At 41.9% G+C, this 27762-nt stretch overlaps 1 protein-coding gene across 1 annotated transcript in view; it reads right to left on the bottom strand.

Moving 5' to 3' along the window:
• Window positions 1-27762, bottom strand: part of LOC126416534 (axoneme-associated protein mst101(2)-like) — a 58566-nt gene continuing 30804 nt past the window's right edge. Inside the window, exon 2 of the mRNA XM_050084280.1 lies at window positions 1-219. Within this exon, the coding sequence (XP_049940237.1) occupies window positions 1-219 (219 nt within the window). The remainder of the gene's footprint in view (window positions 220-27762) is intronic.

Genomic DNA, 27762 nt, shown 5'->3' on the forward strand with positions numbered 1-27762 from the left:
CTAATTGATACGGAGATCAGGCAGTCGCCGACCTCTGTCATCTGTTGCAGCTCTGCCTGCACACAAGCTGCTTGATACGAACAAACGCCTGCTGCTCGCACCAGGGCTGCCACGGCGTGTCGGGGGCTGCGCTCTGCTTCGCAGCTCAGCATCGTTTATACGAAGCAAATTAAGGGCAGCATCAGGGAGACGAAACACATTCGTTACGCGCTTGCGGCCCTGAAAAGAATTTTGCTTAGTGTACTTGTCTTGTCAAAAGTTTAATGTAGGTTATACGTAGTTACTCCTGTTCATTCATTTCGTGAAGTGAGAACTTCCGTTTTCTTGTTACGTGTACGTTGGCATCACTGTCACCTGTCAGAACTCCGCATGGCTCTCACTAAACAATCTCTCTCAGCGTGTTGCTTGTAGTTCAGTACTCAGCGAAGCATATTACGAAAGTGTCCTCCACAATCAGTAGTTGAGCGTTCTTGTAGGACACACGTATGTTTGGTCTTTAAAGTTTTTGCGCGTTAAACGAACACAATCGTACCTGACAACAATAGTCGGCACATTAAGCACTGTTACCGAGTAACAATACGGCAGACGTCAGTTGGTTTCCGCGGTACCACCTTCATCACATGTGTTTATTTGTGGTTTCGCGCAACAAAAGTTATGAAGACACACTGGATGAAAAGCGTTCGTCAGCCGATTACTTCCACAATCCGACGCAGCAGAGGTGAGTACAAATTCACGTACTACTGCGGGCTTTCAAATGTGTTATCTGCTTATGCTTGTGGAGTCTTTCAGCATCACTTAAATGAGTGTCGTGAGCTTCATAGTGGGTTTTAAACTGCAGTACATACAGAATCACTGCGTCTCTTTTCTTAGGAGCTTCTATCTACCTTGCCAATCAAATAGTTGCTGTTCAAATATTTTGTTATCACAGTACGTGAAACTTGATACAACTCTAAAATTATTTACACATTTAATATCTCTCTTTTGCGATATTTGCAGTGGAGTTGTATATACAAGATTTTTATACTGTCATAATAATGGGTCATGTACTTAGTGGCTCCGTTCAGTGGCCTGACGTTTACCTGTGAGATGTCTTTCATAAAATAAAGTCGTGTTTTCCGTCGTTCAGGGCGCCACTTTTCGCACTTTACTTGCGTAGAAATTATGGTGTCTACGAAAGAAGCTAAATTACCAGAGCAAAACGTGGTCCACCGCGTACGCGAATGAATAATGTGCATCCAGCGATACACAAAGAGAAATTTTGCCTAGTTAAGAGATTGACAAGACATGGCGATAAGCAACTCATTGCTAGATTTTTCAACTAGTACTATGATCTTGCTTCATTCAAACAGAACAATTCACTAGAAACGTACTTAATTACTTGTTCCTGCACAAAGCGTTTGTCATAATAAACAAAACTTAAGGTTTGTGCATTGCTTGCGTAGCAAACGCTTTTTTACTTCTCTGTGCTTGGCAGTATATCCTACTCATGCTGGCTGCGCTTACAGGGAAATTATCATTTTATGTTTTACACGTTTTAATATTCATTCACATACCACGTATCTCTGTCATAAATTAGTACTTTCCAAATTATTTGGGATTAACCATTGTAGCCTATTGTTCAGGACGTGTCTGCAGATCATAGCTTTACATGCCACTGTGTAGTCTATGAAACAAAACACTTCTACCGCTTCAAAGCTTGTGTCCAAATCTTAATCAGTTCTTATTCAAATATGTTTGCATATGTACGTTAGTCCGTGAGATTAGCACAGCTGGATCTGTCTGTGACTGTCAAGAATTATACACAAATATTTAGATTCCATACTTAATTACGAGAAGTTCATTCATCCTTGAAGAAGCATACTTAAAAATTACAGAAGCACTTTCATTCTTAAAAGAAGAATTCGTCAGACTTAATTCATAATAAGTCCAATCATAGCAAGTAACGTATGAAGTGAAATTATATACAAATACTGGATATTCCTCGTGCATTTCTTTCACCACCGCCCGTCCGGCCCAGGGAATGGAATAGCTCGCATGACGATACAGTGTGTACAGACTAATATGGCGCGCGGTGAGTGACCTAAAGGCATTTCCCATTTAAAGTCGCTACTGCGCCAGATGTCAATTCAGTTTGCGCGAATAATACATTTGATATGGAACTACCTGCAAGTGATATTGGTACTCCTTAATAATGCGAGGATCATTTGAGAACACATTTGAATATTATTTAGCAAATTAAGTATTTGAGCCTTTTGTTGTTCTGTTAAATGCTAGGATTGTGTTATTTTCGTTTGAATACAGGAAAAAATACTCATGCGAGCCTCTATGTTCTGACGTTCCAGTGCATTACGAACACAGTACTGCCCTACTGCGCCTTAGTTCCTATCACTTTGAGACTTTGACCTTCACTTTCTCGCACTAAGTGCCACGAGATCCTTAATGAACTTAAAACTAATTTCCTACCACCTACTACTAAATGCCAAGTTCCGTTTGGAAAGTCGATCTTTGCGTAACCTCCAACCAGAAATTCCGAGCCTAACAGACAGGAGACAAATTCTTTACAGCGAGAAACGTCGAGTCCGCGCAGAATAATAACGTATGGAGAGAGTGAGTGGTGGTGGTGGAAGGCGCTGGAGGGGTAGCGCCCTTCTACACTGAAGGGTACGGCCGTAACTTTTGTTAAGTATTCAGTGGAGCCCACACTTGTATGGCGACCATTCAAGAAGATCTGTCACCACTGCTTTCGTTGGTAGTTAAAAAGAACTCCGCTGAATTTGTTTTCGCCTGGCTTGTTAACGATTTGTAACATTCAGAGAAGCGTCACGAGTGGCGAATTTTGAGTAAAACTGACACATTTAACTTTTGCTTCTTTTCCTAAAACACGGCAGAGCTTACAGTTTCATCTCGCTACCCTGTGTTCTGAAACAGAGTTTTACGAAGTTTGTTAAGGAAGTGAGGAACAGGAAAGTCAGTAGCTTACGAAAAAGCACAGCCTCGGTACAAAAATAAACAAGTAATATCTTCACTTATATTGTTTCAAAACCTGTAGCATTTCTCCTTTCACCAGCTATCGATGGCCCTTAAAAATTGCGTCTGTGGTTAGTGGCATAACACGGTAAATGATGCAGTTCTGCCTGACAACCGTATGGAAAAATAGTCTCCTCTTCGCGTGCTGTCATTTGCCAAAATCTCATTTCGATATCTCAAACCGTTTAGGAAATATGAGGAATGTTGCCCATATTATGCCCTGGCTTTATTGCTAGCGGGTCGTAAGTGAGTGTGCTATGTCAGATCAACTTTTTCGAGATCAATGACAGATGGAGACCAACTCCTAAGTCTAAAGACAAATTCAGTACTTTAGCTAAATTTAATACAGCGAAACATATAACGTAATATCTACCAAATGTAAAATCGTAGCGACTTTTTCGTAATTCGCGCAGTGTCTTACTTCCGTGCAAATATCACCATAACTATGACCATCAACGAATGATGTGCACATTATCATGAAGCTGACACAATTATAAGCTATAAGTAACGCAAAAATGAACTTTTTTACCGAATAGCTTAAGTAAAATCGGTACGCCTCTATTCTGTTTCGCCGACGTAAAGAGACAAAGACAGTGGACACCCCCTTCGGAACAAACAAATGAACTTTCCCACCACTTTGGACGAAAACTGGTCACTGCGCTTCGGCTACCGTATTGTGCGCGGGCTGTACATGCTACTCTTCCGTCCTCACATTCCACAGTCACCCAACTAATTGCCCCTTGGCGCCAATAGCACATGAGACTGTACAGTTTTGGAGTGGCATTGTCCGTACACGAGTTTCACTGATTACAATTTTAAAACAATGCGCGTCATGGACGTTAACACCTGCATCTGTGTCCAACACAACTGTCGTGGGTACGCTTTCCACTGCACCATCCAGTGCTGCCCCAACTAATTCATCTTTCTTGCATGCGCGATTTAAAATAACCACAAAGTTCTTCTCGAATATCTGTATCTTCATTATATCATAGTACCGGAATCTCTTGATCAGTTTCGGCTCGTTGGTGTACATTCTGGAAGTTCACAAATTTTGAAATTCAGAGAAATATGAGAGTGCGAAATTAATGTGTGTGTGAAACGATATGGGACTTAACTGCTAAGGTCATCAGTCCCTAAGCTTACACACTGCTTAACCTAAATTATCCTAAGGAAAAACACAAACACCCATGCCCGAGGGAGGACTCGAACCTCCGCCGGGACCAGCGCGAAATTAATAGTGCCTGCTGTACAACAGTTATGCTTATCAACATATCTATACAACTTCCGTTGCTGACCATAATAATAATATTAATAATAATAATAATAATAATAATAATAATAATAATAATAATGTGCATAACTTGTCTGAAAAAAAGAAGGAACAGTTTCTGTGGAATTTTGTTGTTTTGTACGCAATAAAGTACAGTTTATGATAAGAACGAAATAATGTTTAGGCTTTCGCTACTCTCCGTTCCGCCATTTTCTGTGAGTAGGAGTTGTCGTTCTTTTCTTATTTTTTCGTAAAATTGTACTAGATCCCTAATGTGGTCAGAGAGGCCCCACTTCCTTTGCGGCTAACTTTTCCTAGTAATTTTTTTTTCTGTTAGCGCTTAATACAGTTTCATCAAAGAGTTAATGTTGACACTGCACAGGAAAGCCGATTCCTGCACAGTAAACAACCAAATACAAAGAACCGTTTGCGGAAATTATTAAAGTCAAGAAGTGCTACCTACCAGCAAGGTCACTTCACCAGAATACAAATGAGGCGCTGAAAGCCACGGGGGCCAAAAGCACAATGTCCTCGGCCTCCAAAGTTAAGTGAATATCAGAGGAACCAGTGAGACAGATTTTAGCGGATGTTCAGATACAGTGTAATGTGGGCCTACAGAACAGGTAAACCTGACCCACCATAGCGTGAGTAAACGCTAGTCTCCAGTTGACGATGATGTGCTTTATGGTTCTCAGCGCCTCTAATGGATTATTGTGTAATAAAACCAAAAATTTAATATACTATATCTCACTCAGAACTCCACAAAATAGGTTTTTTATCAGTAGAACTTTAAAATAAACTGATTACCAATCTAATGTTACTATAATGAGTGAATTGGCGTATCTGTGCAGTGTGCCTAGTGGGATTTATGCCAAGCAAACGTCTGCTGCAGAGTAAACTTCTAGTTGAGTGATGCCCATCCTGTTTCGGCACTTTCCTCTAGGCGGACCAAGACATATGCGACGCACTCAATTCATCTGCCACATCTTGGTCATAAAATCGAGTCTTCAGTTTCATATCTACGGTGATTGTAAAGTTAGAGACACGTATTTGTGAGGTACTGAATCCCCATGTATATACATCTGATAGACAGATGTCCTATTTATAGAGTTAGTGACGGCTTAATTTCGCATGTCAAACACGGCTGATATGTGTTGGTTTCCCTGTAAGAGGCGTTCTCCGTTACTAACGAACATTTTATATGAGTGATGCAAGCAGCACTATTCTAAAAGAGGACGGACAAGCGTAGTGTAGGCACTCTCCTTAGTAGATCTGTTAAATTTTCTCAGTGTCCTGCCAATAAAACGCAGTCTTTGGTTAGCCTTCCCCACAACATTTTCTATGTGTTCCTTCCAATTTCAGTTCCTTGTAGTTGTAATTCTTAGGTATTTAGTTGAATTTACAGCCTTTATATTTGACTGGTCTACCGTGAAATCAAAGTTTAATGGATTCCTTTTAGCCCTCATGTGGATGACCTCACACTCCGTTATTTAGGGACAACTGCCAATTTTCGCAGCATTCAGATATATTTTCTAAATCATTTTGCAGTTTGTTTTGATATTATGATGACTTTATTAGTCGATAAACGACAGCGTCACCTGCAACAACCGAAGACGGCTGCTCAGATTGTCTCAAAAATCGTTTATATAGATAAGGAATAGCAAAGGGCATATAACACTACCTAGGGGAACGCCATCACTTCTGTTTTACTCGATGACTTTCCGTCAGTTACTATGTACTGTGACCTCTCTCACACCAAGTCACCAATGCAGTCACATAATTGAGACGATATTCCATAAGCAGGCAATATCACTGTAAGCCGCTTGTGTGGTACAGTGTCAAAAGCCTTCTGGAAATCCAGAAATACGGAATCGATCTGAAATCCCTTGTCAGTACCACTCAACACTTCATGCTATTCGCATGTGTTTCGCTGTGTTTCACAAGAACGGTGTTTTCTAAACCCATCTTGACTGTGTGTCAATACACTGTTTTCTTAGAGGTAATTCATAGTGTTTGAACACAATATATGTTTCAAAATCGTGCTGCATATCGACGTTAACGATATGGGCCTGTGATCTAATGTGTTACTCCTACTACCTTTCTTGAATATTGGTGTGACCTGTGCTACTTTCCAGTCTTTGGGTATGGATCTTACGTCGAGCGAACGGTTGTATATGATTGTCAGGTATGAAGCTAATGCATCAGCAGTCTCTGAAAGGAACCTAATTGATATACAGTCTGGACCAGAAGACTTGCTTTTATTAAGTGATTTAAGTTCCTTAATTACTCCGAGGATATTTACTTCTACATTACTCACGTTGGCAGCTGTTCCTGATTCGAATTCTGGAATATTTACTTCGTCTTCTTTTGTGAAGGCAGTTTTTAGTAACTCTGCTTTCGCAGCACTGACTTCGATAGTATCTCCATTGCTATCGCGCAGAGAAGGCATTGATTGTTTCTTGCCGCTAACATATTTCACATACGACCAGAATGCCTTTGGATTTTCTGCCAGGTTTCGAGACAAAGTTTCGTTATAGGCATTGAAGTCCGCGCTAAATTTCGACCTTCTGTAAAAGATCGCCAGTCTTGGGGATTTTGCATCTGTTTAAATTTGGCATGTTTGTTTCGTTGCTTCTGCAACAATGTTCTGACCCGTTTAGTGTACCAAGGAGGATCAGCTCCGACGTTTGTTAATTTATTTCGTATAAATCTCTCAATTGCTGCCGATACTATTTCTTTGAATTTAAGCCACACCTAGTCTACACTTACATCATTAATTTGGAAGGAGTGGAGATTGTCCCTCATAAAGGCGGCAAGTGAATTTTTATCTGATTTTCTGAATAGGTTATCTTTCTTTATTTCTGAAGGTTTTGGGGGTTACAATATTCAGTCTCGCTACGACAACCCTGTGTTCACTAATCCGTGTATCAGTTTTGATGCTCGTTATTAACTCAGGATGATTTGTTGCTAAAATGTCAAGTGTGTTTTCACAACCGTTTACTATTCGCGAGGGCTCATAACTAGCTGCTCGAGATAATTTTCAGAGAATGCGTTTAGCACAATTTCGGATGATGTTTTATGCGTACCTCCGGAATGAAACATGTATTTCCGCCAACATATCGATGGCAAATTAAAGTCACCTCCGACTGTAGTCGTAGAGTCATGTACGTGTTTGAAATCAGACTCAAGTTTTCTGTGAACGTTTCAGCAACTGAATCATCTGAATTGGGAGGTCGGCAAAAGAACCCAATTATTTTATTCCGGTTGCCAACAATGACCTCCGCCCATACTAACTCAGAGGAAGTATCTACTTCAATTTCGAGACAAGATAAACTACTTCTAACAGTAACAAACACGCCACCGCCAACCGTGTTTAGCCTATCCTTTCGGATCACCGTTAGGTTCTTCGCAAAAATTTCGGCCTAGCTTACCTCCGGCTTTAGCCAACTTTCAGTGCCTATAACGATTTGAGCATCAGTGCTTTCTATTAGTGCTTGGAGCTCTGGTACTTTCCCAACAAATTACAACTGTTATACTGATGGTTCCTGTATCTACGTTCCCCCTGTGTTCGGCCTGCACCCTTTGTGACTGAAGCCGTCTTGTGTTTTCCCGAGACCCTCTAGCCGAAAAAACCGCCCAGTCCACGCCACACAGCCCCTGCTACCTGTGTAGCCGCCTCCTGCGTATAGCGGGCACCTGAAGTAGAACCCGAAACTCAACCACCATCTGGCGCAAGTCGATGAACCGTCGCAGAACCGTCTGAGCCTCTGATTGAGACCCTTCACTCAACTCTGTACCAGATGTCTGCAATCTGTCCTATCGACTATGCTGCAGATGGTCAGCTCTGCTTTCATCTTGTAAGCAAGACTGGCAGCCTTTACCATTTTTGTTAGCCGAAACAAGAGAGAATCTCTTCTGATCCAAAGTGACACACATCATTGGTACCGACGTGAGCCACCACCTGCAGTTGGCTGCACCCTGTACATCCAGGAGGACCCATTCCACATCTGGAATGACTCCACCCGGTTTGCACACTGAGTGCACATTGGTTTTCTTTCCCTTCATGGCAGCCATGTCCCCGAGGGGCCCCATAACGATCATACCGTCGGAGCTCGCAACTACCAACAATCCCACCAGATCTTGCAGGCCGAGAGGTTTCCTCTGAAACAGGACAGGCGACAGCATGTGGCTCAGCGACAGACAGCACGTGGAACCTGTTTGTCAGACAGACCGGGCAGGCCTTACGTGAGGCCTGCTAGCCCGGGGCGACCTCCCACTCGACCACAGGTGAGGGATCGACCTCAGTGCGAGCAGTAACTGGGCTGTCCACCGGGGAGGACCGATGGGAGGACTCGCCTGGACGTCCGTCGGATCCCCACGGCCGGCCCTCAACAGTGGTGCCCATCCACTGCTGCCTCAGGCTGTGTAACCGAAGAGCCGTCACAGAGCTAAGTGTCGCCAAATCGGCTCACATCCGCACAGAACAATCGTAGTCCCTGTCCATACTAAAGACTGTGGAAAATTTAAGTATGCACATAAACGGACTATCGACACGTGCTGCGCAACTCTACTGTAGACCCAGACGAAAACGCAGCAACTCTGTCTAATAAATTAGATTAACACGCAGAGATTCAAAAACATAACTACCGATGCACTCAGGTGAAACTAAATAATTCGCCCCCGATTAGGAACTTGTAATATGTCACAAAATCGATTTGCTTTCCGACGCAAACGAAAACACGAGAACTGTGCCTATTAAATATTAGATAAACACCCAGAATCACAGGAAAGTAAACTATTAAAACACACAGATGATGATATAAAATTCGCTGCTTGTTTCGCGAGCGGCTACTGCTGCCTGACTCTGTGACTCTGGGAGCATCTGTACTTTAATTTGCGCCCTCTTCTTCGTTTCGCTACGAGAGACTATACACCAACTACACAAAATGACTACGTTTATTGTTGCACGTTGCACCTGAACTGCTTCCACACATTCGTCACACAGTGCCAAGAAGTTCGTATTTTTCATTTGTGTTAAACATATTGAGGCAACATAACACAGCAAAACGAATGTAGCAATTTTACGGTTGGACGTGAAAAGTCAGGACCTCATTTTTAATCCCTTGTTCCTCTTCTTAAGAAATACATGTCTGCCAAATAATCAGCTGCACTAGTTAATTACGAATCTATTTTTTCGTCGTATCGTGATGAAACAGAACTTGTAACTGCAGTAATTCAGCTACCTCACATTCACTTCTTTGACGCTGCAGATTTTCTGCAGTTTGTAAAAGCAAAGAAGAACTAACTGGATTGTAGATTACTTTTTGCCTTCTAATTCATATGTGCCTCCTGCAATACTTCCTGCAAATTGATTCTCGTTGTTGTTGTTGTGGTCTTCAGTCCTGAGACTGGTTTGATGCAGCTCTACATGCTACTCTATCCTGTGCAAGCTTCTTCATCTCCCAGTACCTTCTGCAACCTACACCCTTCTGAATCTGCTTAGTGTATTCATCTCTTGGTCTCTGTCTACGATTTTTACCCTCCACGCTGCCCTCCAATGCTAAATTTGCGATCCCTTGATGCCTCAGAACATGTCCTACCAACCGGTCCCTTCTTCTTGTCAAGTTGTGCCACAAACAACTCTTCTCCCCAATTCTATTCAACATCTCTTCATTAGTTATGTGATCTACCCATATAATCTTCAGCAATCTCCTATAGTACCACATTTCGATAGCTTCTATTTTCTTCTTGTCCAAACTAATTATCGTCCATATTTCACTTCCATACATGGCTACACTCCATACAAGTACTTTGAGAAATGACTTCCTGACACTTAAATCTATACTTGATGTTAATAAATTTTTCTTCTTCAGCAATCCTTTTCTTGACATTGCCGGTCTACGTTTTATATCCTCTCTACTTCGACCATCGTTTTGCTCCCCAAATAGCAAAACTCATTTACTACTTTAAGCATCTCATTTCCTAAACTAATTCTCTCAGCATCACCCGATTTCATTCGGCTACATTCCTTTATCCTTGTTTTGCTTTCCTTGATGTTCGTCTTATACCCTCCTTTCAAGACACTGTCCATTCCGTTCAACTGCTCTTCCAAGTCCTTTGCTGTCTCTGACAGAATTATAATGTCATCAGCGGACCTCAAAGTTTTTATTTCTTCTCCATGGATTTTAATACCTATTCCGAACTTTTCTTTTGTTTCCTTTACTGCTTGCTCAATATACAGATTGAATAGCATTGGGGAGAGGCTACAACCCTGTCTCACTCCCTTTCCAACCACTGCTTCCCTTTCATGCCCCTCGACTCTTGTAACTGACATCTGCTTTCTGTACGAATTGTAAATAGTCTTTCACTCCCTTTATTTCACCTTCAGAAATTGAAAGAGAGTGTTACAGTCAACATTGTCCTACGCTTTCTCAAAGTCAACTAATGCTAGAAACGTAGGTTTGCCTTTCCTTAATGTTTCTTCTAAGATAAGTCGTAAAGTCAGTATTGCCTCACGTATTGCAATATTTCTACGGAATTAAAACTGTCTTCCCCGAGGTCGGCATCTAGTAGGTTTTCCATTCGTCTGTAACGAATTTGTGTTAGTATTTTGCAGCTGTGACCGATTAAACTGATAGTCGGTAATTTTCACATCTGTCAACAACTGCTTTCTTTGGGATTGGAATTATTATATTCTTCTTGAAGTCTGAGGATATTTCGCCTGTCTCATACATCTTGCTCACCAGACGGTAGAGGTTTGTCAGGACTGGCTCTCCCAAGGCTGTCAGTAGTTCTAATGGAATGTTGTCGACTATCGGTGCCTTGTTTCGGCTCAGGTCTTTCAGTGCTCTGTCGAACTCTTCACGCAGTATCATATCTCCAACTTCAGCTTCGTCTACATCCTCTTCCATTTCCATAATATTGCCCTTAAGTACATCGCCCTTGTATAGGCCCTCTATATACTCCTTCCACCTTTCTGCTTTCCCTTCGTTGCTTAGAACTGGGTTTCCATCTGAGCTCTTGATATTCATACAAGTGGTTCCCTTTTTTCCAAAGGTCTCTTTAATTTTGCTGTAGGCAGTACTTATCTTACCTCTAGCAAGGTAAGCCTCTACATCCTTACATTTGTCCTCTAGCCATGCCTGCTTAGCACTTTTGCACTTCCTGTCGATATCATTTTTTAGACGTTTGTATTCCTTTTTGCCTGCTTCATTTACTGCATTTTTATATTTCCTCCTCTTATCAATTAAATTCAATACTTCTTCTGTTACAGAAAGATTTCTACTAGCCCTCGTCTTATTACCTACTTGATCCTCTGCTGCCTTCACTACTTCATCCCTCAAATCTACCCATTCTTCTTCTACTATATTTCTTTCCCCCATTCCTGTCAATTGTTCTCTTATGCTCTTCCTGAAACTCTGTTTATCCAGGTCCCATCTCCTTAAATTCCCACCTTGTTGCAGTTTCTTCAGTTTTAATCTACAGTTCATAACCAATGGATTGTGGTCAGAATCCACATCTGCCCCTGGAAATGTTTTACAATTTAAAACCTGGCTCCTAAATCTCTGTCTTACCATTGTATAATCCATCTGATACCTCCTAGTATCTCCAGGCTTCTTCCATGTGTACAACCTTCTTTTATGATTCTTGAACCAAGTGTTAGCTATGATTAAGTTATGCTCTGTGCAAAATTCTACCAGGCGGCTTCCTTTTTTATTTCTTACCCCCAATCCACATTCACCTACCACGTTTCCTTCTCTTCCTTTTCCTACTATCGAATTCCAGTCATCCATGACTTTTAAATTTTCGTCTCCCTTCACTAATTGAATAATTTCGTTTATCTCATCATATATTTCATCAAGTTCTTCATCATCTGCAGAGCTAGTTGGCTTATAAACTTGTACTACTATAGTAGGCGTGGGCTTCGTATCTATCTTGGCCACAATAATGCGTTCACTATGCTGTTTGTAGTAGCTTACCCGCACTCCTATTTTATATTCATTATTAAACCTACCCCTGCATTACCCCTATCTGATTTTGTATTCATAACCCTGTATTCACCTGACCAAAAGTCTGGTTCCTCCTGCCACCGAACATCACTAATTCCCACTATAGCTAACTTAAACCTCTCCATTTCCCTTTTTAAATTTTCTAATCTACCTGCCCTATTAAGGGATCTGACATTGCACGCTCCGATCCGTAGAAGGCAGTTTCCTTTCTTCTGATAACGGCGTCCTCTTCAGTAGTCCCCGCCCGGACCTTCGAATGAGGGACTATTGTATCTCCGGAATATTTTACCCAAGAGGACGCCATCATCATTTAACCATACAGTAAAGCTGCATGTCCTCGGGAAAAATTACGGCTGTAGTTTCCCCTTGCTTTCAGCCGTTCACAGTACCAGCTCAGCAAGGCCGTTTTGGTTAATGTTACAAGGCCAGATCAGTCAATCATCCAGACTGTTGCCCCTGCAACTACTGAAGAGGCTGCTGCCCCTCTTCAGGAACCACACGTTTGTCTGGCCTCTCAACAGATACCCATCCGTTGTGGTTGCACCTACGGTACGGTCATCTGTACCGCTGAGGCACGCAAGACTCCCCACCGACGGCAAGGTCCATGGTTCACGAGGGGCTTCATTCTCATACCCCTGTAATCTGTAAGTGTAATTCTTATCCTTCACTAAAGCAGCAAATTCATAACACAGTGTGTGCACGGACTCTAGCATAGTGCACAAACTGTACCAGCGTGTGCGGAACTTTGGCTCCAAGCACGAACAGAAGAAACTTTTCTTTCTATCATTTAACATCGCAAATGTGGCTGAGTGCTGTTGTACAATGAGCACTACAGAGGAGGCTTTCGTGATTTTCCAAAGTTCTTATTGTATTGGGACCCTGGTCGGAGACAAAAACAAAACTATGCAACATGTCTGGCGAAATTTTCGTATCAGTCATCCTCTCTTGCGGGTCTTTCATAGTATTAACGTCCGTCAGCTTAACGTCCGGGAATTCGGTTATAAATAAAACATTATTCAAAAGAGACCAATCTGTGTTTATGTAATATGCTGTAAGTGTCAAGTAATGCACCTTTCATACGAACCAGTCCGCATATCAACTGTCGTAGACAATTTCTTATTAATAACTTGCTTAATAGCAGAAGGCCTTATTCGGTTTCGGGCTGCAAGAAGCCCCTTCTTTGACTTGTCTACTTACAGCAGAAATAGTTGACATAACGTCTGAAACGCTGACTTCTCGATAAAGTGCACTCATATGAATTAATTCTTGGTCTATTTGTTTGAAACCTTCATCAGAAACACCTCTAACGTCTGAAAGGTGTCATCTCTTTAGCACACATTGCAACAAACTTCGCTGTTGTTTTTTACTACTACCTACATTTCTGAAGATGTATCAGAGTGGGATGTCTTACAACAGTATTTGTTTAAATGAGTTGTTCTCGACTAGAAACACAGTAACGTCGATCAGTTTACGCACGACACATATTCTGTAGACTTTCTGTTTTAGTTTACAACAGATATTTATTCCTTAATTCGCTTTTTAGACTCTCCTATTTCTTCTACGTTTACGCATTGGTTTCAGTATTACTTGTTACTGCACTTCCTCACTCTGCGTGATTACGAACACACCACGAATGAGAAGCCTGCGCTAGAGGTAATCGCGCAGGGATAAAGACGCGTTTAACATTTTTGGAGTCAAACATTGTGCGGGACTCGGCCACGGCCTCTACGCTCGGCCACTGCAAACAGTGCGGGCAGGATGTGCGGGTAGGCTGTGCTCAGCACGGCTCGCATTCTGTGCTCGATTACTCGGCCATGCAGGACTAGCCTGCCCGATCATCAAATGTTCCACTACCTACATATCGATCAAATGCTTGGTCAACTTTTCTTTTAAACGTGAGCCACAGTTCTTTAAACGTTTTTCTCCACACACACACACTTTATCGACCGACAGACAGATTTCAGGGTGGTCTACACAACGCACGTTCTGGCCGACTACACTCAATTACTTGTGCGCCGCCCGGCTCCTAGCGCTGGTTGTGACGTTCTGTTCTATGAGATACCGCTTAGTATCCAACAGGAAAAGAATTCGGATGTGGCTTGGCTGTTTTCGAACTAACAAGACCAGAAAAAAGCCATGATAAAAGCTGTGGGCAAACAAATGGATAATGCAATGCATGAAATGCACCTACGCTGTGTTACTTATGGAGCTGGGACACGAAGATTTTCGGAGTTATTTAAGATTGGATGAAAAATGCTTTTCGGAGCTTCTTAACGTCGTCAAACGATAGGTACATCACGATTTCTGGCCACTGGCGGAAGTTACGTGGACCTCAGATGCAGCGCGAGTGGCCCCCACAGTTATTATCTGAAACGATTCTGGAATCCTGCGAGGTGATTCATAGTTGCCTGAGAACAAATGTCGTGATAAAGCAAGATCAAAACGAAAATTAAATAAATTATGTTCGTGGAAACTTTATCAACTTATGTACTTATGTAATATTAATGATATCCCCTGTAAGTTCAAGAAACTCATTTCAAATTATAAGAAGGTACACTGCAAATAGGAGCGGCGCACATTATGTAATAAATTCAGCAACGTATTTATAAAAAATGAAGCACTCAGCAGCTGTTAGAACTTGGGGAAAGCCCTTCAGTTTGCCAGTCAAAGCAGGAGGGATGGCGATATGTTGGATTTTTGTAACACTTCGAACCGAGGGTATTTCATGAATAAAAGTCCGCCGATTGTCTATAATTCGAATTTTTGGTTCTAATTTCGATACGTATCGGGAATGAAATAAAAATCTAATCTGTGTCTGTTTTGGTTTTCAGACTTAATTTCAAACAGACAGACGACTGACAGTTATTCACAAAGGTGTGTATCTTTTATTTTCTCTGGTTGATACATGAGACCATTATGGATTCGTTAAAATTGAAAGAATCGCTTCATTTCTTGCAACTCTATTGCTATACTCCTCGCACGACGCGTCCCACAGACGTCTCGAAAAATTTCCAGAAACTGTGTTATCAAAATTTCGTCTGCCTCGCACACTGTCACGTTAGCCGCATTTGGACGGCATTAAATCCCGCGCGTAGTGAGTGCAAAGGAACTGTTGTCTTGCGGTTTGCACGACAGACTACACACCACGTAATTTGTAGGCGGAATGGGGCCGTGGGGCGGGCCTTGCTGCTGTTTGCTGGTCGTACCTAACCAACCGACCGCAACGAAACATCGGTCGGTCTTATGACCGACAAGCCTACTCACGTACAATTAGTCGGTCGGTCGGCCAACAATCTTCACACGCACAGTTTATCGTTCGGACGATAAACCGGAGCATGTGTAGGATCCTTTACTGACAATGAGTCTCTGAGAATAATTGAATGAGAGAAAGGGCTCGAAAAACAAGATTTCGCAGCAGCAGATTCCGATATCTCATAACGGGCTTCTGACTGCAGCGTTGAAGGATTTGGATACTGTACCTTGCCAAGTATGTAGTATAGCGATGGAGACATTACGACAGCTCACTGGCCACACCCACTGGAGAATTACTGGCAATGTTTGAGACAAGCTCGGTTGGGCAGCTGAGCACGTTCTGTCGCGGTTTGCTTGTAGCCTCAGAACCGTTTCTTGAAACTACTACGAAATTATCGTGCGAGATAACGCAGTGGTTAGGACACTGAACTCGCAATCGGTAGGTTGACAGTTCAAACCTGCGCCCAGCCATTCAGATATTGGTTTTCCATGATTTGCCTAAACTGGTTACTGCAAATGCCGGGATGGTTCCTTTAATAGGGCACGGCCGACTATCCTACTCCATCCTTCCATAGTCCGAGCTTGTGCTACGTCTCGTTGTAGACAGGACGTTAAACTTTAACCTCCTACTCCTCCAACTACGAAATTGGAATTAATATTTGCCCAGATCTATGGATACCACAATTTGGCCACGGAACTTGGTGTCACTAAGAACCTGTGCGCCATACTTTGCGAACGATTCTCCATCGTTCATCCGGAAGTAATTAAAATTTGTTCAAATGGTTCAAATGGCTCTGAGCACTATCGGACTTAACATCTATGGTCATCAGTCCCCTAGAACTTAGAACTACTTAAACCTAACGACATCACACAACACCCAGACATCACGAGGCAGAGAAAATCCCTGACCCCGCCTGGAATCGAACCCGGGAACCCGGGCGTGGGAAGCGAGAATGCTACCGCACGACCATGATCTGCGGACAATTAAAATTTGTGCCAGGACGAAAACATTTATCCGGCTGCTTTGGCTGTCATCAGAGACCAGGCAAAGGAAACAGAGGCATCTCAGCGTGGGAAAGCAGGGAAGTCGCATTTGTCATTGCTTCAAGTATAAACGAACAATATTTGCGTAGATTAAGGCGTATACGAGGCCCCTACACACGCACCAATTTGTCGGCTGACAGAAGACCAATTCCGTGACAGCCTACACGCGTCCCGACCGACTGCAATCAGAGATTCTATTGCGGGCCTATTGTCGAAATTTATTTTATCTTTAGTTCATTGAGTTTATGTCCTACGAGATCCCGCTCGGTTTTTCACAGAAACAAAAACGGGGTTTGCTTTCGCAGTTTTAAAGGTAAAAAGGAAAAAAAGTGGCGAACGCAAGGGCAGAAATTCACCCACCCACCTTCAGGCTGGGAGCCGATAATTTTAGTATTATTTATGAATGGGTGAATCGTGCATTTCGGAACTGCTGAACATCTTAAAACCATTCTTAAGGAAAAATAATGCAGTTCTGAGAGAGATTGTAAACTCCGAGGAGAGACTGTTAGCTACGTATATTACGATTTCTCGCCAATGGCAGCAGACGTAAAATTCAGTGCTTTTCTATCGCCACAGTTATTAACTAAAATTATTTCTGAAATGTGCAACGTCATTTATAATTGACTGAGAAAATACATCGTGGTACGGCAAAATAAATAAAACAAAAGACGTTCGTAAAAACATTATCAATTAAAACAAGATAACCTGCAAATCTCAGAGACTCGTTTTATATTCGAAGAACAAAGACTACACATGGTGGCGGCGCGCGTCATCTAAAAAGTACAACAGATGCGTTAGAAATGAAGCATTTAGCAACTGTTAGAATTGTAAAAAAAATTAATCCCACCCTCTGCTCTACATAGTAGATGGCGTGGATATAGGCTCGACTTTTTCAATACTGACAACAATGAAGCAAGTACATTTTATGAATTAACGTCCAAGGAATGTCGATATTTCGGTTTTTAGATTCCATTTCCTGTAAATATCGGAAATAAAACCTAAAAACAGAAGTAAAGATGGCCGACAGACTTAACGTCGTGTTGCACATAGAGAAACCCTTATGTGTTCGTTAAAAAATTAAACAAGTGCTTCATTTCATAGCTATACTCCTCGCACCACGTGCTGCGCATACATCAGCAAATTTCTTTAAAACCTCTGTCCTTAAACCTTGATCCACCTTGGACATCGACACGTATATTAGAACAGTATTCAATTTCGCGCCCTGTGTCAAAACATGAATTTTAGTAGGGCGGTTGGCACGATCGCGCTACACTCGACACAGTCTGTTGGGTCGGCTGTCGAGTGGTGCGACGCGCCCGACAGTGAAAGTTCGCCAGTCGGTCGGTCGGTCAAAACACCGACACACGGGTCGGCCAATTTGTCGGACGGTCGGAGAGTGAGGCGCCACGAGAGGCGCTGCTGGCGAGTCACGTGATCAGGCTGACGGCTACGACCGACGGAAGGAAGAGCTGTGACTCATTCTTCTTGCTTTACTCAGGTGCTGGAGTATAGAAGTGCTTGGTTTCGCTGCTGAAGTTTTTTTTTTTTTCTTTGGAGTGTGGTGTTTGGAGTGAATGTTGTTGCTGGTGGTGGTGTTGGAGCTAGCAGCCACAGTAAGTGAACTCACTTATATTTCTTGTAAATTGTCGTCTGCACTGTTTTCAAATTCCCAATGGAATATGGGAATTCTGGGAATAGCTAAATTTCTTAGCCCAAGTGACAGAGTACACATATTAGTTGATGTTTTGAACGTGTGATGAATAGAAAAAAGGAAATCGAGCAATGTCTAGATTCCTCACTCATTAAAACTTCCTTCTGAGACGCTTAATAGCGGTTTCATTGCGAACGTTTTCTTGGACATTTAGTATAAAAAACAAAGTACATTTTAAGATATTCTTTTGACAGTTCAGATTCGATAATGGTTGATATTTTTGTTTGTTTAGTTGGCAGTGGCTGCGCTGTTTATTTTTGGTTTAGAGATTTTCTTTCCGTCATTCGACTTCCAATTTCTTAACCATCCAACTCCAAAGGTCTGTGTTGAAGGCTGAGAGAACGGAAGTTTCGAAACAGAGTAAACGTGGCTTAATATTTTTTCAGCTTTTCGGGAAAAGGCAGGGAACGGACATCAATGTTTATTTTAGGGCATTATAGCCTAATGAAATGTAGTGGCGGATCGAACGCGGTGGAGGGGGGAGGGGTATCAAATGGATCTGAGCACTATGCGACTTAAGTGCTGTGGTCATCAGTCCCCTAGAACTTAGAACTACTTAAACCTAACTAACCTAAGGACACCACACAAATCCATGCCCGAGGCAGGATTCGAACCTGCGACCGTAGCGGTCGAGCGGATCCAGACTGTAGCGCCTACAACCGCGCGGCCACACGGGCGGCGGGGAGGGATATCGTAGGAGGCAGTACGCGCTGGGTAGTGTGGATGTGGAAGGCGAACGAATTTATCACAGCGCAAGCGCGGAAATAAATGTAAACTGCCCTTACGAATTTCGCGGTCTTGCCACTAATAAATAAGAGCGAAGGAGGACTATGGTTCATTTCTGTTGCAGTGCCATCCGAAATCCTATCTTCTCTTTGACGGTTCTCGTTCCCTTCTTTCACTACAACGAGGTTGGCAATGTTGCGCCAGCAGACTGGGAGACTTCAAGGGGCCCTACCGCCCTGAACACGCTTCTTTCATTCATTCACTGTTATTCTGCCCGAAGCATGTGACAGAGGTGCAATAGTTCTTCTGGAAGGAAGGAAGATTAGGTTTAGTGGCCCACCGACATAGAGATCATTAGAGACGGAGCACAAGCTCGGATTGTGTCAAGGATGGGGAAGGAAATCGGCCGTGCCCTTTCAAAGGAATCATGCCGGCATTTGCCTGGAGCAATGTCGGGAAACCACAGATAACCTAAAACTTGGTGGCAGGACGCGGGTTTGAACCGTTGTCCTCCTGAATGAGAGTCCAGCGTGCTAACAACTGCGCCACCTCGCTCGTTCGAGTGCTTCCGTGGACTTTGATTACCTATCGTAACTTGTTTGGACAGCTGTGTGGCCACTGGTTGCATAACGCAACTTGTTTGGACACGGATATGCTGAGAGGTGCCGTAACGTTCCACTGACGTTGATCATCGCCCCCATAGCCTGAATTACCCAGTGATAGGAAAATGTCACCGTCTCGAGTAGTTACTAGAATCTGGGGTGCAGACTTTCTATTAGCAAAGAATTCATCTCAGAACTATGTTACCCACGAATGCAAACTGATGTTAGTAACTCCTCTCCCCCCCACCTCATACATCAGCAGCCACATTAGAGACTAACCATACAAATTTTCTTTGAACAATTTTGTTTAAAATCACGAAAGTTAAATTGTATTTCATTTTTGTAAGTGTTTTATTAAACTAATAACTACCAGTATGTCATTCATTAATGCTAGTATTTGAAAAAATGTTGGAACTACTCAGTATTAGAAACTTGCTGTATTTATAATAGTAACAATAATAGTAGTAATTTATTTTCGTGATTTAGATATGGCAGAACCTTTATTTTCTACCCATCAAAAAATTTAATCTTACGCCTGAGCGGATAATTAGTCAGGTTAGGAACATCCTTACTACAACGTAGTTGTAGTATTGTCGTCCGTGATGGGAAATATTACGGCTTAAACAGTGACTTGATAATTTGGATTTTGTTAAGCCTCTCAAGCGCAGTCGGTGGTAAACGAGTGAGAATTCTGTAATGCCTCTCCCGTAACCGCCCCTCCCTTTCGCGGACGCCTAGCATATTGCGGGGTCCGCAGGGTGTAAACTGTAAACGGTAGCTTACACAACGTACTACAGTGGTGTACGTCAAGTCGAGACGAACAATTCGACTTCCGGTGAACCAAGCACGGGAACTGCCTCTTTACCGGTAAATGTTACTTACTGCAACCTGTTCCATTTTTCAGTATGGAGCGGATATAAACACGGGGTTTCGCTACCGGTCATTTGTTACAACCTCTATCTGCCTTTAAAATTCGTCGATTACGCCAGCTCTCTATCAAATTGTGACCTTGGAACCTAACCTACAGCTCGTTTTGTGAAACGGATCGGTCTGTCACCACACAACGAAGATATGGGGGGGGGGGGGGGGGGGTAGGGTAGAGGAGTGTGCCGGCAATACCGCGCTTTAACCTCAGTCAGATGGGCCTACACGAAACACCTAAGCTACATAGCCTGCTCATCACGCGAGATTTTTCAACATTCTCTCGCTCTTTCCGTGCAAACAGAGACAAGAAAAATGAATACAACATTTTTGTAGTGTATTTCATGCTGTTTAATTTTTTAATGGTACGCATTTCTGCTAGTGGTCTGTTCTCGTGTTGCTACAGAAAGGCTGACTACACTCCCTTCCTCACGCTCGCTCCTTCATCCTCCCCCTTGTCAGAATGTTTAGTACATTGCTCATTGCACTCTCTTCTGCCACTGCACAAAAATTTGAGATTACACGAATTATTTCCATATTCGACCGGCTTCATCGGCTATTTCGTTTTTATTACTATTATTTTAGACTTCATTGAACTACCCCCATTAAATTTACAAAGGTTTATAGAATTTGTCGGTCTTCTGCAATAACTGTTCAGTAATAATTCAACAAGGCGATTAATAACACAGTGGTTGTACAAAGTGTTAAAATTTGTTACACAAACGATGTTTTAGTCACCCGTGTGGTCAATATTTCTCCATTCTTTCGGATACTTTTTCTTCTTGTGAGATGAGTCTTGCCGTAGTTATCATGATCTCAGTTTGCAGTCTGCTTTGCCTGTCTTCCCGTAATTTTTTTAATTCTAAAATTTGGAATTCTTGTATCTTCCTTAATTTATGTGAGCCATTTAATATTACTCTTACTGTTCCACAACTTTTCTATTACTTTTGTACAAATTCTGTTCTCTGGTGTTCTCGTGAGATGTCCAGAAAATGATACGCGGTTCTTATTGATTGTGCTCGTTGATGGCTCTATTTTTTTTATATGGTTTCATTTGGATCTATTCTCCAATGATTTTGTGTGTGGTGTATGTATATTTTTGATTGCCCATTTACTTGCTATTGTTTGTGTGTTTACTAATTATTCTTTGTGTCCTCGGTCCATTTCTGCTGTTAGCTCTGAATATTTTTCAGCTGCATATGTTATTTCTGGTTGTGAAACTGTTTCATAGCGTTTGTTTAGCATATATAGACAGGTCTTTTATTGTTTTTTTAGAAGTGTATTTTTCTTTCTTCAGTTATTCTATTTTGTCATTTTCCGTTCTCATTTGTTTATTACGATTTCATCTAAATATTAAAATTTATCTACAGTTCTGCGTAAAAGGTGCGTATTGGACCGCTCCATCCATTTTTCTATATGGCACAGATGTATATATTAGTCTTTGCGTCTTGTCAATATGTTACCACAACCATATTTCCTACTTCCACATTACTTTGCTTTGCCATCTTAGAACGTAACCCAGACTAAGGACTGTGCTACAAATCCTTGTCACCATGGCCACGATTTCAGGGGAGGGAAGGTGTCCAATACGTAACTTTAACCTAGTTTCGATTCCCTGTTATTATATTGTAATTTTATTTGCAATTCAGATAAGTCAGCCTAACGTTGTTTTTCAAATGACGCTCAGACCAATTTTCTGTGCTGTTTCTCGTAGCGATTTAACTTGTATGGTATCTTGAGTATTGTTCGTTAGGTGAGGAAGAGCATTGCCAAGTCCCAAGCCGCTTAGACTTGCTGAATTTGTTGCACATGCAATTCTTTTCTTTTGATTATCTTTGTACCATTCGCCCGTAACATACTCCAGTGCACATTTGAAGAGTAACAGCTGTCACTTAGTCTGAAGCCGGAATGGTTCAGAAATCATTCCTCTAAACTTCTGTCGATGTGGTATTGGTTAGAGTAAGTGCTGTTAGCGTCATTAAGCTGGTCACTTTTCGAAACGTCATGCGTTAGTTGAGGGATCAATTTTTATAAATAGTACTTACATACGGTAGCGATACATAATACATTCATCTTTTTATATTACATACTGCAGTCGAGGGCCTACAGCTTAGAATTCACTGAGTGCAGACGCCTGTTTACTAGGAAAGCTAACTCTCTGTGGAACATGTTTGTTTCACAGGTTTTTACAGTGTGTGGCAGCTTGTTGAACCATTCATACTCATTAATGTATAGTGTGTTGTTACATTTAATTTTCTCCTCTGCATGAACTTGCCATCCTTTACTTCTAGTGTCGTAATTATGAATATCACTGAACTTGCATGCTCTGTTTTTACTATTCACAAAGAACTATAGTAACTTAACACAGATATAAGGAATACATTGTTAAATATTTGGCAGACAACGATTTCCCACGAGGATTCTCCGGACCCTGGTATGTGCATTAACCTCTTTGCTCTTCTCTAAAATATCACCATTGTATTCAGGTGTAGGACTGCTACGCAGCCCCACGCTTAAATACCGTAATTAAGAAATGATTCCATGTTTCAGGTTTGAGCTGGAACTGCTTTTGCCAATTCGCTTATCAGATGGAAGCTACTGCTAATTTTTCCGCATACAGAATAAATGTGGTTTACCTTACGAAGATTTTTGTTCAGATGGACTCAAAGAAATTAGTTACCTTTGTCTTCTTACGTAATATCACATACATTATTTCATAGTCATCAGAGAAAGTTATTTTAATGTTAGTAGCAGAGTTTGACTGACTTCAGGATTCAGGTTTCAATGTAGAAAATACGTGATTGCTTCTGTCACTCCTTCAGTTTCAAGCGACTGTAATATTTCAGCTTTGCTGGTGAAGTAAAAGGGTGGTGTCATCAGCGTAGCTTACCAGATGTGAGCGGAAGAACTCACACATTATTGTAGTAGTAGTAGTAGGCAGCGACTGCATAGACGAGTCTTTGATGTTGTATGCCTTAAATTTGTTCATGAGCAGCCCACGACTGACTAAATTAGAGGCTTTGGAAAGATGTAGTATTATACCTGTTCTCCTCATTCCTTCATCCAGGATGGTCTACAGGCTTTCCTAAAGCCATGCTGCATTTTTTTTTTTGTAAAATGAGCAGAAAGCCCAAGGTAGGGAACAATGATAATGGGCTGTAGTTTGAAGCCTTGTTGTAGGTTACTTGCCTCTTATGCACTGATTTACCTGCTTACTTTTAGGCTACTAAGATGTTTTCCTTAATACAATTCGAGGTAAATTGGTGGTTCCTTCCATGCATTTTCTTCAGGGCTCGACATACCATCCGAGTATTTGTTTTTTAATGTTAAGAGTACCTTGCTTATTTATTTCTCCTTGACCTCGTCAAATTTGAACTTCACGGTTTTGAGTGATACGATGTGGTAATCTTGGTGGATGTCAATAGCCGGTATTGCATTTTCTGTTGGTGATATGAAATGCTTATCAAAATGGGTACATATTGCTTCTTTTATCATACTGCCGTACTGTACTAGGCATAATAGTTTGCTGCCTCCAGATTCCCAATCAGTTTTAACAACGGTTCGCTTGCGTTAGTGGATTCCAGTATTTCGTTAATGTTAGCATTGTTTCCCAAGGTTAGAAACTTCTGCTTTAAGCGTTTTGCACTGTTAAATTTTTAGTAGATATTAGGCAGTTTCATTGTTTTGTACAGGACATCTAGGTCACGACTATTTTGCCCATATTTAACAAGGTTGGCTGGAAGTCTGAATTTGTCATTCCTTCTACTCAGTGTGTGTCGGCTCTGTCGGCACTTCTTTAATGAGTATCACGAATCAGTATGTCACAGGAATGGTGTAAAGCTCAGAAAATGTTAAAGTGTGTGAATTCCTAGGCTGACACACTACTTCAACTTACGCTAAGAACAACATACACACACCCGTACTCCAGGGAGAACTCGATCCTCCGGCGGGAGGGGCCTCGCAATCAGTGACATAGCGTCTCAATCCGCGCGGCGGTGTAAAGCTCATCTCGTGTATCTTACCCTTCCGCGTGATAGTGTATCCAATCCCTCATTATCTATCTTAATGTTAGAGGGAGAGTCGATCTTACTGTTATTCAAAAGCTTGTTACATTTCAAAAGTTCTTGTTATTTTGTAGGAGCTGTTCTGTATTCTACCTGTTGAGTAATGGGAAGTCCACATTATTTAACAAGTGTTACCAGCAATCTTGATAATTATTGCGTAATGCATGCAGGTAGATCTAGAAGCTGAGACCCTGGTGTTCAAGGAAGGCATATTGTAACGACTGTATCAAGTTAATAAAGCTGAGTTTCGTGATAGGTAATTCGCTGGAGCTGACATCAATGTTAGTCTTAAAGTACATTGTAATTGGAACCAGTCTGCTTAATTATGTCATCGAACCTGTAGATAAAATGGATTGCATCTGTACAAGGTCTGTCTTGCCACAGCATCGGTGAATTCTTGCCAAAGCTACTGGTAATTAAAAATTAGTAAAACCGTGGTTTCACGTCGGAACGACTGGTATTTGTCGCTGTGCCAGTCAAAAGCACATTAAACTTCTTTAGCTCGCATTTCAAATAAAATTTCACATGACACTGTCAATGTCTGAAAATTAAATGACCCATTTCAGCGAATTTAAATGCAAGAGTGTGTCGTGAGAGATATATAAAAGCTTAAACAAAAGAAAAGCTTATTACTACGTATGCCTGAACTGTTACGCAGAAAATCTCGTAATTGAAGTGTTTATATAAGAGATATGCGAAACTAAGACAAAATACTTTGGTAAACTACGGATGGAGGTACGGACACATTGTAAAGAGAGGAATTCCCACGCGTCTGGGAATCGTATAATGCATGTGGCAGGAAGAATCGTAAAGTTGCGTGTTACTGGTAGGACGGTCTGTTTGAAGTGCGATCCAATGGATTTTAATGCGGTGTGTGGTGGAACAGCGGCAGACCCGTATAAGGGCTGGGCTGCAGTTCATGACTTCACACACACGGATTTAACATCTGTGAAATTTGTAACTTCAGTTGACGGTGATATCACATTCAATTAATATTTTTACATATTCTTATGTGGACTGTGCTATATAGTGATCTATTTGCAGGTTGTGCCAGTCACCACCGCTTTCGTAGGCGAGTTAAAGATGCGGTTAGACCGAGCTTCCTTCACACAAATGTGTCCAAGATATGTGACCACAGTTTCTCGCCGTCATGGCGGTTCGTAGAATGTTTTACATGCATTTCTAGCTCATTTCTCTTCTTGAAGCTGCAGTAACTTCCGTCATGTGACAACCAGGTAGCTAGAAAATGACTAATGTGGCAAAATTAGCTAATAGCGATTAATCGCGTTTGTTTAAAAACTAAAACAGCGTACGCAGGACAACGACTTTCCTTAAGAAACTATAACATGTTTGGAAATAAATCAGAGGATAGCTTAAACTTTCAGCATATAGCATAACAATGCCGTAAAAATTTGTATTGCTCTCTATGGTACGCCGATAAGTCCATAATTGTTTTGCGTTAATTTGCGGTTCTTTTATTGACTCTGCATAAGGAAGGAAATGAAGCTCAGGAGGTAGTTGGAGAAGAATTTTTGTTTTCTACGGGGCATTTCAGAGACAGCTACACAGTTCGCGAATTATCGCATTTCATTTTATTTAAACTACACTGAGGACAGGGTCGGTATTGGTAGTAAACACGCTAAACCTCATTTTGCTCCCATTGTGAGACCGATGATGAACTGAATAATATAAGAAACCGAGAAAGTAGATAAACACAAGACAAAAATCACAGGAGGATTTGGCCTTGTTTGTCACCCGAAAGCCATTATTGCCAGAAAGCTTGCAGCTCTTGGCTGGCTGACAACACTGTTCACTTTTAATAGCAATGAAACAGTTCCTGAAAGCGCCCTCTCCCATCTTTTCGGGATGCTGCCGCGTTATTTAGTTTCCCTCGTTGCAGAGGAAAAACAAACTTTTCTGTATTACCTTCATCACGCTGGGGATTTGGCACGAGATCTCTGTTTATCGAATCGTCAGTCACGCATCCCCTTAGCCATACAAGAGGACTCGTTTCGAACCAGTAAGAAGTTATGAACTGCGCATGTAGTCAGGAGTGTTTAACCCAGACACAGCATCAAAGTGCAATGGCTTTCTGAATACCCTTAACCTGATAACTAAGATGCCAAAGCTGTTTTCACTAGAGCCGGCAGTTGAAAACGCGCTCTGGTACTGGTTGACGTCTAAAAGGGCCTGGCTTTAGCAAGAAAGACTTAACTTCGGAAGTATCATCCCTGACTATAATTCATGGAACTGGAATACTCCTGAGGCGTTTGACAGGAGAATAGTTCAGTGGTGAAGCTCCTTAAACAAAGGACTGTTAGAAAAGACCCCTCTGCCAGATATTCACCCATTGCAACCAAAGTCAACGCAAATATATTCGTAGTTTGAATCTGTCATTTCGAAAAGAACAGTTCTACGCCACCGTTTACATTTATAAAAAGCTCGCACTGTTTGTCGAGCTTGTTCTCTCATCGTGCTTTTCCGCGCAGCGCGCCGAGACGGAGGGGGAAATTCCAGCTTCTCTCGAAATCTGCCGCCGCAATGACAAGGGCACCGCGCCGGCTGCTCACCGACTTTCCAATTCGATAAACTTTCACGACAGCCGTATACTTCAGTTGTCGGTGTCACGCTTTCGTCGAACCTGTTGCACGACGATTGGGATTCACGGTCTCCAGTTTTATAGCGCTATACGATAAGCTCGTTCGTTCGAAAAATGCGTATTGGGCCTGAAGATGGCAAAATGAATTGCCGAAACTGGTTGTTCGAAAGTAAATAAAATAACGTAAAGTATACGGCTGTAGGTAACGTTTATTGAACTGTCTCCCGGCCGTAATGGACCGACAGAGACATCAGATTTCGTTCAGATACGTGACGTATGCAGAACGTGCCCAGAAATTAAAGTGACGGAGATGGGAGGTCCAGATCACCGAACGTTCAGAAAAAAAAGCATTTTTGGTGCGGGTCGGACGATGTATGTAGTACAGAACGGTAATCGTAGGGTCGCGGGGCTGGGTTCGTATGTGAAACAGTATTTTTCCTTTAAATTTTACGTTACTTGCACTGCAAATAAACCGAAGTGAAGGTCAATATATTGTATTTAATATCTTCATAAAAGGCGTGACAAGAGAAAGCAGTG

Source organism: Schistocerca serialis, chromosome 8 (genome assembly GCF_023864345.2).
Source record: "Schistocerca serialis cubense isolate TAMUIC-IGC-003099 chromosome 8, iqSchSeri2.2, whole genome shotgun sequence".
Taxonomy (NCBI): Eukaryota; Metazoa; Arthropoda; class Insecta; order Orthoptera; family Acrididae; genus Schistocerca; species Schistocerca serialis.